We start from the raw sequence: 15,840 nt of genomic DNA, 5'->3' as shown, positions 1-15,840 counted from the left end.
GTCAAAAGATCACAAATCGTATCTAGTCGAAGACATTACCCTTAAAAATTGAAAAAAATTCCATCGTTCCCCCTAAATGGGGAAAACCTCTAAAAAAATTACAAATTTAAAAATCGCTAATTTTCGAAATTTTTTCAATTTTTTTTACTTAAAAGTGCCATAACTTTTTCAAAAATAAACATATCAATATAATTCTTTTTTATATAGATGCATAATATCATTACCTTTCATTTGGTATATTTTTTTCATAAATTTAACCCTTAACCTGCCCACAAGGGGGGATTTAAAATGACAACTTTTTCACAAAAAATTAATTTTTTTAACTTAAATTTTGAAAATGTTCCGGAAGGTCTGACACTTTTATATATATCTTAAATTAAAGCTAATGTAATATGCTTTATCATGAAAAAAAAAAATTTCGGACTTTATCTTATCTTCATGGTGAAAATGGCTACCGAATGCTATTTTTGTGTGAAAATTTTCGATTTTGTATTTTCCATTTTTAACTTTATTATGCTATAACTTTTTGAAAAATGTATGAATCATTACAATTTTTTTATGAGAAGTAGTATTTATATAGATCTTTCATTCGACATACTGTTTTTTTAAATCGGACCATATCCCTTAATACAGGGGGGATTCAAAACATAAAAATGCATATAGAAAGTAGAACTTTTTCAACGTAACTTTTGATAGTGTTCCGGAAGGTCTGACACTTTTATATATATCTTAAATTAAAGCTAATGTAATATACTTTATAATGGTAAAAAAAAATTTCGGACTTTATTTTATCTTCATGGTGAAAACAGACATTAAACTTAATAAAAAAAATACGATTTTTGTAAAAAAATTCTTTTTTATATTTTTAACTTTATAATGCTATAACTTTTTGAAAGATGTATGGATCAATATAATTTTTTTTACATAGAAGTATAATGTCTTTACTTATCATTTGGTATATATTTTTTTTATATTTGACCCTTTACCTGCCCACAGGGGGGGATTTAAAATGACAACTTTTTCACAAAAAATTAACTTTTTTAACTTAACTTTTGAAAATGTTCCGGAAGGCCTGACACTTTTATATATATCTTAAATTATAGCTAATGTACTGTTCTTTATTATGCAAAACAAAATTTTCGGTCTTTATTTTATCTTCACGGTGAAAATGGCTACCGAATGCTATTTTTGTGTGAACATTTTCGATTTTGTATTTTACATTTTTAACTTTATTATGCTATAACTTTTTGAAAAATGTATGAATCATTACAATTTTTTTATGAGAAGTAGTATTTATNTAGTAAGAGTGGGGTTCAAATCTAAAAAATTCATGTACAAAGTAGAACTTTTTCAACTTAAATTTTGAAAGTGTTCCGGAAAGTCTGACACTTTTATATATATATTAAATTAAAGCTAATGTAATATACTTTATTATGGAAAAAAAAAATTTCGGACTTTATTTTATCTTCATGGTGAAAACAGACATTAAACTTAATAAAAAAAATACGATTTTTGTAAAAAAATTCTTTTTTATATTTTTAACTTTATAATGCTATAACTTCTCGAAAGATGTATGGATCAATATAATTCTTTTTTTTGTAGATGCATGATGTCTTTACCTATCATTTGGTATATTTTTTTTATAAATCTGACTTTTTACCTGCCTACAGGGGGGGATTCAAAATGACAACTTTTTCACAAAAAATTAACTTTTTCAACTTAAATTTTGAAAGTGTTCCGGAAAGTCTGACACTTTTATATATATCTTAAATTAAAGCTAATGTAATTTACTTTATTATGCGAAAAAAAAATTTCCGACTTTATTTTATCTTCACGGTGAAAATGGCTACCAAATGCTATTATTGTGTGAAAATTCTCGATTTTATTTTTTACATTTTTAACTTTATAATGCTATGACATATTGAAAAGTGTATGGATCAACATTATTTTTTTATGAGAAATAATATTTTTTAATAATCCCTTTTTCATTCGACATACTTTATCTTAATTAGGATATTAATAATGAACTAGCAGATAATGTAGCTTTTGGAATAGTCCACCAATTTTTTAAAATTAAACACTATCTAAAGATTTACATCGAAGCATTTTTTTTTTATAGTAATTTTAATCACTGTCTGATATCATTATACTTGATCCAACTATGCCACGTCACCACTGTGCCGCGACCCCACTGTGCTGGGTTTTTTTTTTTATTAATTTACTCTATGCCTGTGTGTCAATATTCATTTTTATATATTTCAGTTTTATTTTCTAAATAAATATGAAGAAAATATAAGGAGTATTAATATGTTTTTTATAATTATTAATATTATTTAATAAAAATATAGTGGACGAATCTAAGTAGTTGGAATAAAATCGAGGAAAAAGAAGATATAATAAAAGTATAAAAAATGTATATATATGTATACATGTATTTTCTTTATGTAAAACAAATTCTAATAAGTGTTAATGATTAATATCATAATATTAAAAAATTAAAGAAAATCTTATTACTAATAATTAAATATTTGTAACTGTAATTTTTTACATTCTCTCAATCTATATCTCTCTGTACAAATGTATATTATCCTAGTTTTAACATTGATATCATATATAATGATATGAATGACCCACCAAATCATCCAACATCAATAACACAGCCACACAAAAAAAAATATTTTTCTGGTCTGGAGGTCAAACCATGTTTACTATATGTTTTTGGGGTCACTGAATCCAAAAGTTAAAAAAACCCAGCACGTCAGGATTCTGACATAACCTCAAAAAATCTCATACAAAAGTTTATTCGAGTCCGGGGGTCAGACCATGTTTTTTATATGTTTAGTATTTTGAATGTTATGTCAACAACCTGACATGCTACTGTTTTTCGGACCTCGAATTTGGATTCAGCGACCAAAAAACATAGAGTTAACATGGTCTGACCTTCAGACCCGAAAAAATATTTGTTGTGTGTGGCTGTGTAATCAATCAATACAAACCTTCCAAGACAAATACCTCCGCCAAATAACAAAAGCCTCATTTTACGTCTCGTGATACCCTTCATAATAATCTCTACGTGCCAACAGTCATAAAAACTCACAGAACCCCCTGAGCTCTGATTTATCCGTCCACTCTTTCTTTGGTGACCCTAGAAGACGTTCAAAGCGAACATGGTGTTGCGACCTATTGGTTGACTTATACACGATTTCAGATGTCATAAAATACCATCACAAGAGGACGGAAACCTGTAAAGCTTAACGAACCTCCATTTTTGCACACCGAAGAACAACGCGTTGCCGATCGATCAATATAAATCGCCAAGTCAATATTATAGACTATACTTTATTAAATAACAAAGTTTTATAGCACAATTCATAATAAAACAAATTTTTAAGAACAAAATATATGAAGCACATATTTTATTGTTTTTTTTTTTACATACTTGCATTATATTTAACTCTTTTAAAGTGCATATAATTCTGTGTTCTAATTATAATTAATTAAATAATATACAGAATGATAAAAACTTTAACATTATTTTTCTTTATTGGGGTGAACCCTTACTTTTAGTTTGTTGATAGAAAAAAAATTCAAACAATTTTGTTCTAATAATATTTAGGCCTTAAATATTATTTATAAATTAATATAATATAATATAAAATAATAATTAATTTATAATAAGGCCAAGTGTAAAAATTTAATTCAATTAAGTCAATATTGAATAATCTGTGTGTGTTTAACATTCTGGCTATTTTTAACATTGAAATAGCTATAAAAATGGGAAGGTCATAAAAGAAAAATATAGTTTAAAAAAACTAAAAAAACACGCTTTTAAAGCACATCATGAACTAAAAAGTTAAAAATAATTTTTAAAATAAACTTAAAACTTAAATAATGAACGAAAAATACTAGTATTATTGTGATAAAAGCGTGGGTGCTTTGTGTCATATTTTTCGTATATTGAGCGTCCGACGCTTTTATCACAATAAATACTAGTATTTTTCGTTCATTATTGTTTTAAGTTTATTTTAAAAATTATTTTTAATATTTTATTTATTATTATATTTATTTTTCACTTTTAAGTTTCATGTTATTATTGTAGTTACTATCAATATTATGGTTGTAACGGGTAACNGCGGGGGATCGTTGTACGCGAGACATATGCGGCGGCTGTAGGAATATATATATATACACATACATATATATAGTAAGACGACATAAGTACGTAAACGTATCATCGTAAATAAGGTATAGCCTTGTTTTGTGGGCGGAGGGGACGTTATACCCAAGGTATAAACGGCTGCAGCGACGGTAAGAATACATAAATATATATACGTAAGGCGTATTACACGCAGGCGGTATTGGTCAGTCAAAATAAAAATTTGTTTATATATATATATATAAATGATGTCACGCACGTGTGTATGGGTACGAAAACAAAAAATAAAATTTTACAGGAAAATATTGTTATTGTCGAGAGGTGAGCGGGGTGGGGTGAATGCGTTACGACAGTCTAGTCTCAAGGCCATTAGACGACGGAATATGCGATAACGCGTAGCGCTTGGAGAGTTACAAACATACATACATATACAAGGTGATTTTTTTATCATAACCCACTCAATTACTTGCAGAATAATAATAATTTAAACATTTTTTTTTTTTAATATCTTTATTTACACATTATTCTTGAATTTTTAACTATGTAATACTTTTTAAGTTCATCCCTTATGCCTTGGAGGGGGGTCAACTTTGTTTTTTTAAATGGTAACTCATATTTTTAATTTAATAAAATGTTTGAGTTTTTAATTTAATAGTAAATGGCATTTGAATTTTTAATATAACTTAATTCGTTTATTAGATATAATCATTTAAAGTTTCAAATTTTTGAGTTAATATATAGGTATAATACACAAGGGATTACAAATACAGGTAGCTAATTGATTTTTTATGACATCGATATTAGCAGGTATACAGCATTCTTATTATCAATGATAGTAAGGCACATTGTTATGAGTTTATAAATACACTAACTGACAATACAGAAAGTATATCTATTGATAATCATAATTGATAATAAACAATCCGTGACTGAGACAGCAATGTCATAAAAATCCAATTAGCTACCTGTATTTACAATCCCATGTGTATTATACATGTATATTAACTCAAAATTTTGAAACTTTAAATGTTTATATCTAATAAGCTAATAAAGTTATATTAAAAATTCAAATGCCATTTACTATTAAATTAAAAACTCAAACATTTTATTAAATTAAAAATATGTGTTACCATTTAAAAAAACAAGGTTGACCCCCCTCCAAGGCATAAGGGATGAACTTAAAAAGTATTACATAGTTAAAAATTCAAGAATAATGTGTAACTAAAGATAATAAAAAAAAAAAATGTTTAAATTATTATTCTGCAAGTAATTGAGTGGGTTATGATAAAAAAATCACTCTGTATACAAGTGAAACTAATATAAGCGTGTTAAAAAGCGGTAACCGATTGGTAACCGCTGCTTTTATCTGATAAAAAATTACTGTACAAGTATGGTTATCTTCATAGTCGTAAAAACTTTTATACTTTTATACTATTATAATATTTTACTAATTATGCTATATTATTCTCAATTTAATACTTTGAAATACATTGTTATTTTGTATAGATTGTATATTAAGTTTATGGTTAAATAAATCTAATTTTCTTTTATAGAATTGAGATTATTTATAGTATCGAAATTTTGTTGTATTTTCAATTACAAACCAAATAAAATATGGAAGTTGAGAAATATGAAGTACTTTTAGAAAGCTTTATTTCAAATATTAAAAGGAAGTAAGTAAAACATTTTATAGTGTCTATTTAAATGAGTTTTTTAATTTCTGAATCAGATATAATTATGTTATTTTTAGTAATAATAAAAAGATTTAAATGTTCAAATATTAGATATGTTGTAATTAATGACCACAGATATCTCTACTAAATGAAATATATTTATTCAATTTATGGCCAAATACCTCAAGGATAATTGTTTTTATCTTGTATTACAATTGAGTCTTACATACAGTAATAGACTGAAATCCGAAGGTTTATATGGAAAATTTTTTAGGAGATCCATTTATAAAATTTAATAGTATTTTTTTATTATATTGCTTTTTTTTGTCCTGTTAAGTAAAAACAAGCATTTAAATTTTTGCACATTTTTAGTATATTCATTTTCTTTAATTAAAAAAAATGAATTCTTGTGTATATTTAAAAATGACAAAATATGCAATTCAAAAATCCACAATAATTACTAAAAATTGATGGATATATATTTCCTGTGTCTATGTTTATAACAACTTTTTTTTTTCTTTTATGATAAAAATTTGTCTTTTGGAATACCTTTGTCTTAATTAGGTTCAGCTTTATGGTTTTTTGGTTCATAGCTTGTGTACCATTTTTAAGTTGTATTATTTTTTATGAATGTTTTGATGTTGTTAAATAGTGTAAATCTAAGTAACGGTTCATTTGGATCGTTATTTGCAATTTTAGCATATTTATCGTTGTCTTTGTTGCTTTTTATACCTATATGGTTGCGTATCCATAGAATTATGACAAATTTGTTTTTATTGGCGGCTTCTTAAAGTTTGTTGTTAAAGAGGGTTTAGATGTCACTTTGGTGGTATTTATTTTTTTTATTGTTGACGAAATTCAGTCACTTGCTTAGAATGATATTTGTGGGAGGATTTTTCATAAATTATTAGTTGAATAGCTATTGCTCCTGTCTACTATATTGAGCATTTATTTAACAATTTGTACATTATTTGTTTTGTTTCTAATATAATGTAGATGTCCATTCTTTCTTTAATTTTTGATGTGTCATTATATATTTTTTAATAATTTTATATACTTCAAGGATTGAATCCAAGAGTCTTTTAAATGTTTTGGATGATGCTTGATATTTTATTTTATAATTTTTATAGTTTTGGAGTATATTAAAAACATATTTTTTATTATTTATCTTTAAAAAGAAAAAATACTATTTTTATTTTTTTAGTTTCAAAAAAACTATTTTAGTTTTATTTTCATGATTTTTTGATGGTTTAATAACAATTTTAGGATAAGTATATATTGATTTATAATCATTTTATTAATAGTGGGTAAGTAGTGTGGGTACTTGTGCATAATAGCTCACACTGGTGTATATATTTAATAAATACTCTACCTGCAAAGCATACCCACTATATAGATAAACATGCTTGCAGTTAGATAAGTATAACATAGTGAGATGTCCTGTAATTATTCGAATATCCATTATAATAACCATTTATAATTTATTATCATTTTTAGAAAATTGAATGACAACTGTAAAATTGCTGAAGAAACAATAAAACTCTTAAGACATTTTATTGAAACAACAAATTGGTCTACTGCAAAGTAAAATTATCTTTTAATAAATCAGTTATTATAATAAAAATGAGACATTTTGATTAAAATTTCTCTAAATAAGACTTATATTTGATTGATACAAAAACTCAATATTATATATTATCACAATAACAGTAAATATCATAACAATACAATTAAAAAATTTTTAATTAAAATTAAATGTACTATAAAAAAGTTGTAATTTTATTTGTGTTATAAAATAATTCAAAAAGTAGTTTCATAAAGTTTTTTGTCAGTGTGTTCAATTTGTTAATGCTTAAGAAAAATTACTATATCTAAAATAAATTCCCATTCAAAACCCCTTTTTTTTTCTTTCATGGTCGACATAATGTTGATCGCCTTTGAACTTCAATAAGGCATTACTTCAGGGCAATTCATTCAGAACCCTAACAAGAATGAAAAAAAAAAATACAAATTTCATTGAAAACTACTCGTGAATAAAATATTATTTTGACAAGATGTTCATATTGCAAATTTGAACCTCATTAGGCATTTCTATTTCATTTCCTTGAAATGTAATAGTCATTTTATCAAATAATTAACTTTATCCCAAAGGCAAAACTCATTTATTATTTATAAACCAATATGTTAAAAGTTATAAATAAATACATATTTAAGGGGAAAAAATAATACCTTTAAATTTATGTTTAAAGGTAGTATACAAATATTCTTAAATTGTAAAAATTTAAATTTAACTTTACTAAAAATTTTGTTTAAGCCCTGCTTATGAATATAATTTTTATTTTTTCAATTATGTAATATTTATATACTTATATAATGATTTTAAAGGGATTAATTTGTGTTTATACTGTTAATTACTAGGGAATTGTTGATTCATTTGAGGAAATATGGACACATTTTAACATCAGCCTTGCCTATACAATTTGTTGTTGGAAATATAGTTAGAAGAATATTAAATATTGTAAGAGAAGAATATATTGCTGCTCGAAAAGTAATTTTATCTAAGAATAAATAATTTTTAATATTTAAGCATAAATTCTTCTAAGTTTCTAAAAATGTATCTTCTGTCTAGTTGCCTGTAAAATAGTCTAATTTTTAATGTCTATTTTCAAAAATATTTATTGGTTTTTAAGTTTGATTTAGAATAAACTAATAATTTAACATATTATATTTATTTGAAAAAATATAATAATTAAAAATGAAATAATCTATTGACAATTACAAACTGTATATGATTATGACTTTATCATAAATCACTTATTACACGCAAAATAAAAACCAAACCTTGTAATAATTTAAGAAAATATTGAATTATTCATCTACCTCTGGATATAGTTTAATTTTTAATAAATTCTTCTTAGATAAACATCTAATTAATTATTTTCTTTTTAAGTATAATTATTAAAAAATTTTTACTTATTTATTTATTATTTGATTTATAATTTTTTTATGGAATGTCCATCTCTTCGATAACCTGCTAGTATTTGTAAAATTAAAAATATGTTTAACGAATATTCACAGCATAATGCCTGATAATTATTGTCTAATTTTTTGAATTCTAGCTCTCAAAACTATTGATTGTTCTTTAGAATTTATTAATGGCATATGTATAAACATTTCAAGAGTTAAGTAGAAATATTGGCTGTACAACACCTTTTCTGCCTTCTTTAGTCTGCCTCACATATATGTTACTACTATATAGGATGAGTCTTCCTATAAATAAAGACCGTGTTTTTAACTCATGTTAAAAAAAAAAAAAGAAATTTTATCTATCAAATTTTAAAGTTCAGTTACTTATTCAAACTTAAATAATTTTCATGAAAAAAATTAAATATTTATAACTATTTTTTTTTTTAACGTGAAAAACTTTCTTATGTCCTTTTTTCAATTCATATTGTAATGTTTGATATTATAAAATTAAACACATTAATTCAAATTTTCATAAACTTTAAAATTCTATATTGTAATGTCATCAGAATTCTTGCATTATCTCTAAACGTCGTATCTTCAACACTATTATACGTTTAATTAAACTAAGATTTAATACTAGTTCTTTCCATATCCTTTAACAAAATTTAAAAAAAAAGACATCCTTTAACCATTAAATTTGAGAATTCTTGCCTTGCAGCATTCATAGTAACTTTTTCATTCATTACTACTTCTAGTTGAAAAACATTACTAGTAGTTCTTTGGTTACACAATGCTATAATATAGATTAATAACAGTCTATATGTTTCTACTGTTATTCGGATCATCAATATGTTTTTTCTATTATTACTTATGCAATTTGTGTTACAAATATATCTTTATTTGCATCATCATTATAAACACTATCTATTTTGTCTTGGTTTTCGTAGATGATAAATATAATTATTGACGATAAAAAAAAACAATGTACTTACACTGACCGCCATCTTGTCATATTGAAAAGTATTTTAAATATTCAGAAATATAAAGTTATACTTATATATATATGTTTTTATTTTCAAACTTTACTTTTATTAGAGTCACTAACCTATTGTCAGCGATAAAAGCTTGTTATTTATTTTTTATTTAAATTAATAATTATTTATAATTTAGCTTTAACCCAGCTAGTGCCGTTTTCAACCCATATTTATTTTTCTTTCACTGTTTCATAATCCTATATTACCGCTTTATAGGTATTAGGAGTTTTCCATGTTAAACTATAAAAAGTTATAGTGCACCTTAGAAATCCTTTGTCTGATTATATCCTAAAAATAGTTTAAAATATATAATGTTAGACCTATCTCTCAGTAAATTAAAAATCTAAGGTATTATCTTAATTTTATTTTATAAAGTTCATATTTATATTTATTTTATCACTTTATACTATACCAACTTAATACAATATTTTTAGTGAACTAGATGAAATATATTTAGGTATAAATAATTAGTATTGCTTAGTTTATGGTAAATTTGTATTCACAAATTAAGATCTCTCCTCTCTACAGCTAATATATAAACTATTTCTTTCTAAATGAAATATTATATATAATGTGCATTGTGCCCCATTTTACTTACCCTAGTTATAACATTGATGTAACATCGAAAGGAAATAAAGTAAAATATAAATATTTTTATAAAAACCTGTAAATGTTATTTTGTCCAATATCAATTTAAGTTGAGGTATTTAAATAAATAATAAAAGTAATTTTAACTTTTTAAATTTTGGATTTTAATTTTTCATAGAATTCTGTTGAAGACATTGATGTACAAGATTCATTACATAAAATAGTTACTTCTGAGGATGATATTGATGATTACAACAATTTTGTTCCTGAACTTAAATTATCAATTTTTGAACATTTAGATGAATTTCAAATGGAAATAGAATCAAGGTATGGAAAATATAATAACACAGTATTACAGGCATTTCAATATTTGCAATATTCAGGTCAATATTTTAAGAAATTTTGACTCTGATTCTGAATCTGATTTCAGACTTTTTCCATCATATATAGCTTTTTAAATAATTAGCAATTAGTAATGTTGTGTTATACACCATTGTCTTGAGCATCAAATAATATTGAAGACAATTTTTTATTTCAACTCAAAAACTACTAAAAAAAATATTTACAAAATAAATTTTTTTTTTATTTTTGAGTTTTATGTATATTATTTCTCTTTATTGAATTTTTGCTGGTTTTTGCTTTTAGTAAAAAAACAAAAAATTGATATTTTTGAACTTCTCATAAAATTATCTATTATATATTATGGCAATTTTATAGTTATGAGATTAATCAAAAATAGTTACTGTGGAAAGTTGAGCGTTTTTATTCTAAAAAAAATGACTCTAAAGTAATGAGCCATTTTTTTAAATTATTATTATTATGTCATTTTATTTTTTTATAAATTAACTCAATTTTATTTACGTGTGAAGAATGTTTATTTCCTTTAACCAATGATAAGGAACTATTGTTGAGACTACTCTTGGTGTTTATCATTAATTTTCTACTAACATTATCAGATGTGTTCAAATGCCATCCGTGATGTTTGTTATATTATTTTATTTTGTCTAAATATTTTATTTTATTTTTGTTCATGTTTAACTTTTAATATTTTAAACTATTGTAACAGAAAACTGTTTATTATTTATTGTCTCGTGGAATAGAATATGGCAATTATTGGTAATTATAATAATAATATTATTTCATAATATTGATCAAAATAAATTTCTAATATTAGAAATAGTTGCCTAAGTGGCAAAGAGTATGTCTTTGCATTAGCTTAAGTGAGAAATTTTGGGAATTTGGAGAAATTTTATACTAAACGTGGCGGCAATGTGTGTGAAATTCTAATTGATTAGTTGTTGATCAGACTTTCCTAAAGGGCATTAATTAAGAAATATTTCTTTTAAGAGAAAATATTTACCTTATTTATAATAAAAATATTTGTTAATTCAATGCATGGCTAAGAAGCTTTTAACATGCCATTTCTTTTTTTTTACAACTCATATAAATAAAAGCTAAACTTTTTTCTAAAAATAGTAGTATTAAAAAGAAGATATTTTCTAAAAAATTTAATTTAATTTATGCATAAATTTGTAGACCTTTAATTATTATAAATTAAAGGAGTTATTTTTAGTAAAAGGTTAGTATTGATACTGAAAGTATAGTAGATATAATATATTTTTAGCTTCGATGCGAAGCTGAGAAGGTATTAATTTTACTATGATGTGTTTTTTTTATTTATTTTTTTTTAACTGTTACCACTTTTTCTCAGCTCTTTTTTAAAAGTTATAACATTTTTAACTTTAAAATGTTATAACTTTTAAAAAAAATGTATGGATCAATAAAATTTTTTCATAAGAAATAATATTTATATATCTCTTTCATTTGGCATACTTTTTTTATGTTAGACCATTTCCCTTAATACAGGAGGGTTTAAAACATAAAAATGCATATAGAAAGTTGAACTTTTTCAACTTAATTTTTGAAAAAGTTCCGGAAATACTGACACTTTTATATATATCTTAAATTAAAGCTTATGTAATATACTTTAATATTAAAAAAAAAAATTTCGGACTATATTTTATCTTCAGGGTGAAAATGGCCATCGAATGCTATTTTTGTGTGAAAATTTTTGGTTTTGTATTTTATTTTATTATAACGTGATTACACTGATTTTCATAAATATTATATCAATCTAATTGACATAGTATAAAAAGTTAAACATATTTAAGTTTTTTTGTTTCTTTGAAGTTGAGAAAAATATCTTTTAAATTTAAACTAGCTAAATTTCCATTTTTATTAAGTGACAAATTCGACGTACAGTTTCTGAGACGGTAACACTTGGGTCTTTCACGCCTGTGGCACTGAATTTTTTCTTAATTCTTTTTAAGTTAGAAAAAAATGTTTAACTCATTTGATTTTTATCTCATTGAATCTAATAACTTCAATAAATATCAAGGATCCCATTACTGTAGTCTCCTCTCGTGAGAAGAAATTCATATTAATATTATTTTACTATGTGGTTTTTTTTTTGTAGCTATCATTTATTTTCTCAGCTCTCACTTGACCTACTTTTTTGACAAATTTTTTTTTTTAATTAAACACTATCTACAGATTTGCATCGAAGCGTTTTTTATGATAGTGATTTTAATCACTGTCAGATATCATCTATACTGGACCCAACTATGCCATAATCCTACTGTGCTGGGTTTTTTAAAATTACTTTTTCATTAAAAACTTGTTGTATGATTATTAAATTTTCAATTAAAAACTGATATATCTTAAAATTGCATTAATCTAATTAAAACTTTTTTTTTATAGTAATGAAGATATTGCTAAACAAGCTCGTGAGCATATTCATTCAAATGAAATCATACTTACTGTTGGCAAGTCATCTGAAGTTGAAATGTTTTTAAAAGAAGCAGCTAAAGACCGTAGCTTTGAAGTATTTATTACTGAATGTGGTCCATTGAATAGTGTAATTAATAATTATTTATAATTTAGAGTGCATAAAGTTAAACTTTTAATGAATTTGACTGCAAAGCAAATTATGATCTTTATTATGTTAAAGTAATATTAAATAATCCTACAAATTTTATTTTAATATTATTAGGGCTATGAATTTAATGCATTGATGCATTTAATTGTATCTTTAACATGTCACTTTTAGGGGAAGCAATTAGCCTTGAATCTCTCGAGACATAAAATTCCAATTACTCTAATTCCTGATTGTGCCATGTTTGGGATTATGTCAAGAGTGAATAAAGTTATAATTGGTGTTGATTCTGTAATGGCAAATGGTGGACTCAGGACATTTAGTAGCTGTCATGCTGTATCATTAGCTGCTCATCACTATTCTGTACCTGTAATAACTACTAATATTTCAATTTTATCCCGACATAAATCATTTCTTTTTCTTAATTAGGTTTTAGTTTTAGCACCTTTATACAAATTAAGTACTCGTTATTTGTGTTCATACAATCAAGATGCATTTAATGAATTTGTATCTCCATCTGGAGTTATAAATTATTCTAATTCAGATGTTACAAAAGTTGATGTTTACAATCCAACCTATGATTATGTACCTCCTGAAAATGTGACGCTGTTCATTTTCAACAAGTAATTAAAATTACATAAGTAAATACATTTATTTATTAAGAAATTTCATTCCAATGATTTAGAATTTAAAGTATTAACTCAATAAAAAAAAATTTTTTTTTTGAGAATCTCAGAATATTAAACATTAGAAAAATAAACAAGCTAAAGTTTTGTCAATTCACTAAATTGTTTAAAAAAAATTAGTGTAATGTTAAATATTTTGAAGTGGAAGTTAACTTTATGATATAATTTTGGTTGGGTTCAGGAACATAACTAGAGGAAACAGCTGTCCTCCCTACAGGATGTGTAGTATTGTTTTAATTAATCTTATTTTACAAAAAAAATTGTAATGTTTTATTATAATCTACATGAATTTTCTCTATGTAGATTTACACTATATTCATACCATACTAGATTCATAATTATCTATTTGTTTTCATAATTTATTTTTATCTCTTCCCTTTAAAACTGTCTGTTTCAGTTAGTATATTATGTCATTAAAATTATTTTTTGGTTATTTTATATATCTCCATAAGATTGTTTCTTTAACCAATTTTCAGTAAGTTATTTTCTTGATCATTTTTTTGCTTACTGTGAATTAGTAATAAAATTTTGATTTTATATATAACACTTTATAAAATATAATCCAAAACTTAGTAAAATTGTTGCCAATAGGTTCCTTTCAAGCTTAATCAGTTTTATATTTATTAGAAAAAAACCTTGTGATCTTTTTTTTTTTTTAGTGGTGGCCAATCACCTTCATATGTTTATAGATTACTGTCAGAAATGTATCATTCAGATGATTATGATTTATCAGTTTAAAAATATTTAATATTTTACTCAATAATTCTATTGTATTGTTAAATAAATTTTTGAAAAGAAGCATGGAAGATTTTGTTGGCTCATATGAACTCATGTTTAAGTAATTAAAATATTATTCAAAATGTGCTTTATAAATTGTTTTTATGATAAGACTTTTCCTATATCTGTTATTTTATGGTTTTTTTAGTATGGAATTATATACAAATTTTACTCAACATTTTAAAAAATCATCTCAAATTTTAGTATATTTAATCTTGTATTAAAAAAATCTTCAAAAAAATGACTCGATTATAATATATGAAGAGTGAATGTGTCAAACGTTCTATGTGTCAAAAACATATTTGTTCAGAAAATACAAAAAACAATGGTAACATGGGCATGTCTCACATATCAAACACCATCTATGAATGCAATTTTGTACAAGTAAAAAATTTAATTGACATTTGAAACACATACAAGATTGTGGCCTTTGGCACATAGAACATAAATCAGAAATAAAACAATTTTTCACTTTTTTGGCACATAGAACGTTTGACACATTCACTCTTCATGTATACAGAACTCATTATCTTTGAAGTGTGTGACATGTACTTATACTTTCAAAAATGATCATCCCTACCTCATATTCTTTATAAACATTTAAATTTTAATGTAAATAAATTGTTTTATATTTATATTGTTGAAAGAAGATATATTGTGGATTGACAAAAGATTATAACACAATTAGTTACAATAAAATAATGAGTAATATTTTATTATAATTAACACATATTAATGTATAAATAAAACTGTTTTCTATCAATGTAAATACTTATGCTTATGAAACGTTCTACTGAATAATACGATTTACTTCAAATAGAGATATAGGTAACATAATACAATATACGATAAAATACATCGGCATAAAATTAACCTTAAGACCTTGTATGAATTTTTATCTAATAATTGTATAACACCTTTAGCATTATGTAGTAATAACATAAATAACGAATTATTGATTACTTTTTCAACATATATAATACCTAGTTTATATAAGCAAATACTTAATGGAGGAAGTTCTTAT

General features: G+C 24.2%; 1 protein-coding gene across 4 annotated transcripts; it reads left to right on the top strand.

The window, feature by feature from the left end:
• Nucleotides 1–5,598: 5,598 nt before the first annotated feature.
• Nucleotides 5,599–15,579, top strand: LOC126908350 (translation initiation factor eIF-2B subunit beta). Of its 4 annotated transcripts, none has more exons than XR_007704751.1 (9): nt 5,599–5,829; nt 7,327–7,413; nt 8,248–8,377; nt 10,597–10,745; nt 13,179–13,335; nt 13,528–13,722; nt 13,783–13,976; nt 14,699–14,877; nt 14,965–15,579. XR_007704751.1 is itself a non-coding variant. In XM_050690345.1 (8 exons), the coding sequence occupies exons 1-8, from the start codon at nt 5,771–5,773 to the stop codon at nt 14,775–14,777; spliced, it is 1,050 nt and encodes a 349-aa protein (XP_050546302.1). In that variant the 5' UTR covers nt 5,599–5,770; the 3' UTR covers nt 14,778–15,579. The 4 variants fall into 4 exon arrangements, 2 of the variants coding, with proteins under 2 accessions (XP_050546302.1, XP_050546303.1); XR_007704752.1 differs by adding an exon at nt 14,437–14,514 and having other exon boundaries at nt 14,699–15,579; XM_050690345.1 differs by having other exon boundaries at nt 14,699–15,579.
• Nucleotides 15,580–15,840: the final 261 nt, after the last annotated feature.

Source organism: Daktulosphaira vitifoliae, unplaced genomic scaffold, assembly GCF_025091365.1.
Source record: "Daktulosphaira vitifoliae isolate Bord-2020 unplaced genomic scaffold, ASM2509136v1 Scaffold_5, whole genome shotgun sequence".
Classification (NCBI taxonomy): Eukaryota; Metazoa; Arthropoda; class Insecta; order Hemiptera; family Phylloxeridae; genus Daktulosphaira; species Daktulosphaira vitifoliae.
This window is presented reverse-complemented; position numbering and strand designations above follow the sequence as displayed.

Coding starts and splice junctions, on each gene's coding strand:
- LOC126908350 (XM_050690345.1), top strand. CDS start 5,771: ATGGAAGTTGAGAAATATGAAGTACTTTTAGAAAGCTTTATTTCAAAT. Junction 7,414..8,247: donor ACAAATTGGTCTACTGCAAA/GTAAAATTATCT, acceptor GTTAATTACTAG/GGAATTGTTGATTCATTTGA. Junction 10,746..13,178: donor CAAATGGAAATAGAATCAAG/GTATGGAAAATA, acceptor TTTTTTTTATAG/TAATGAAGATATTGCTAAAC.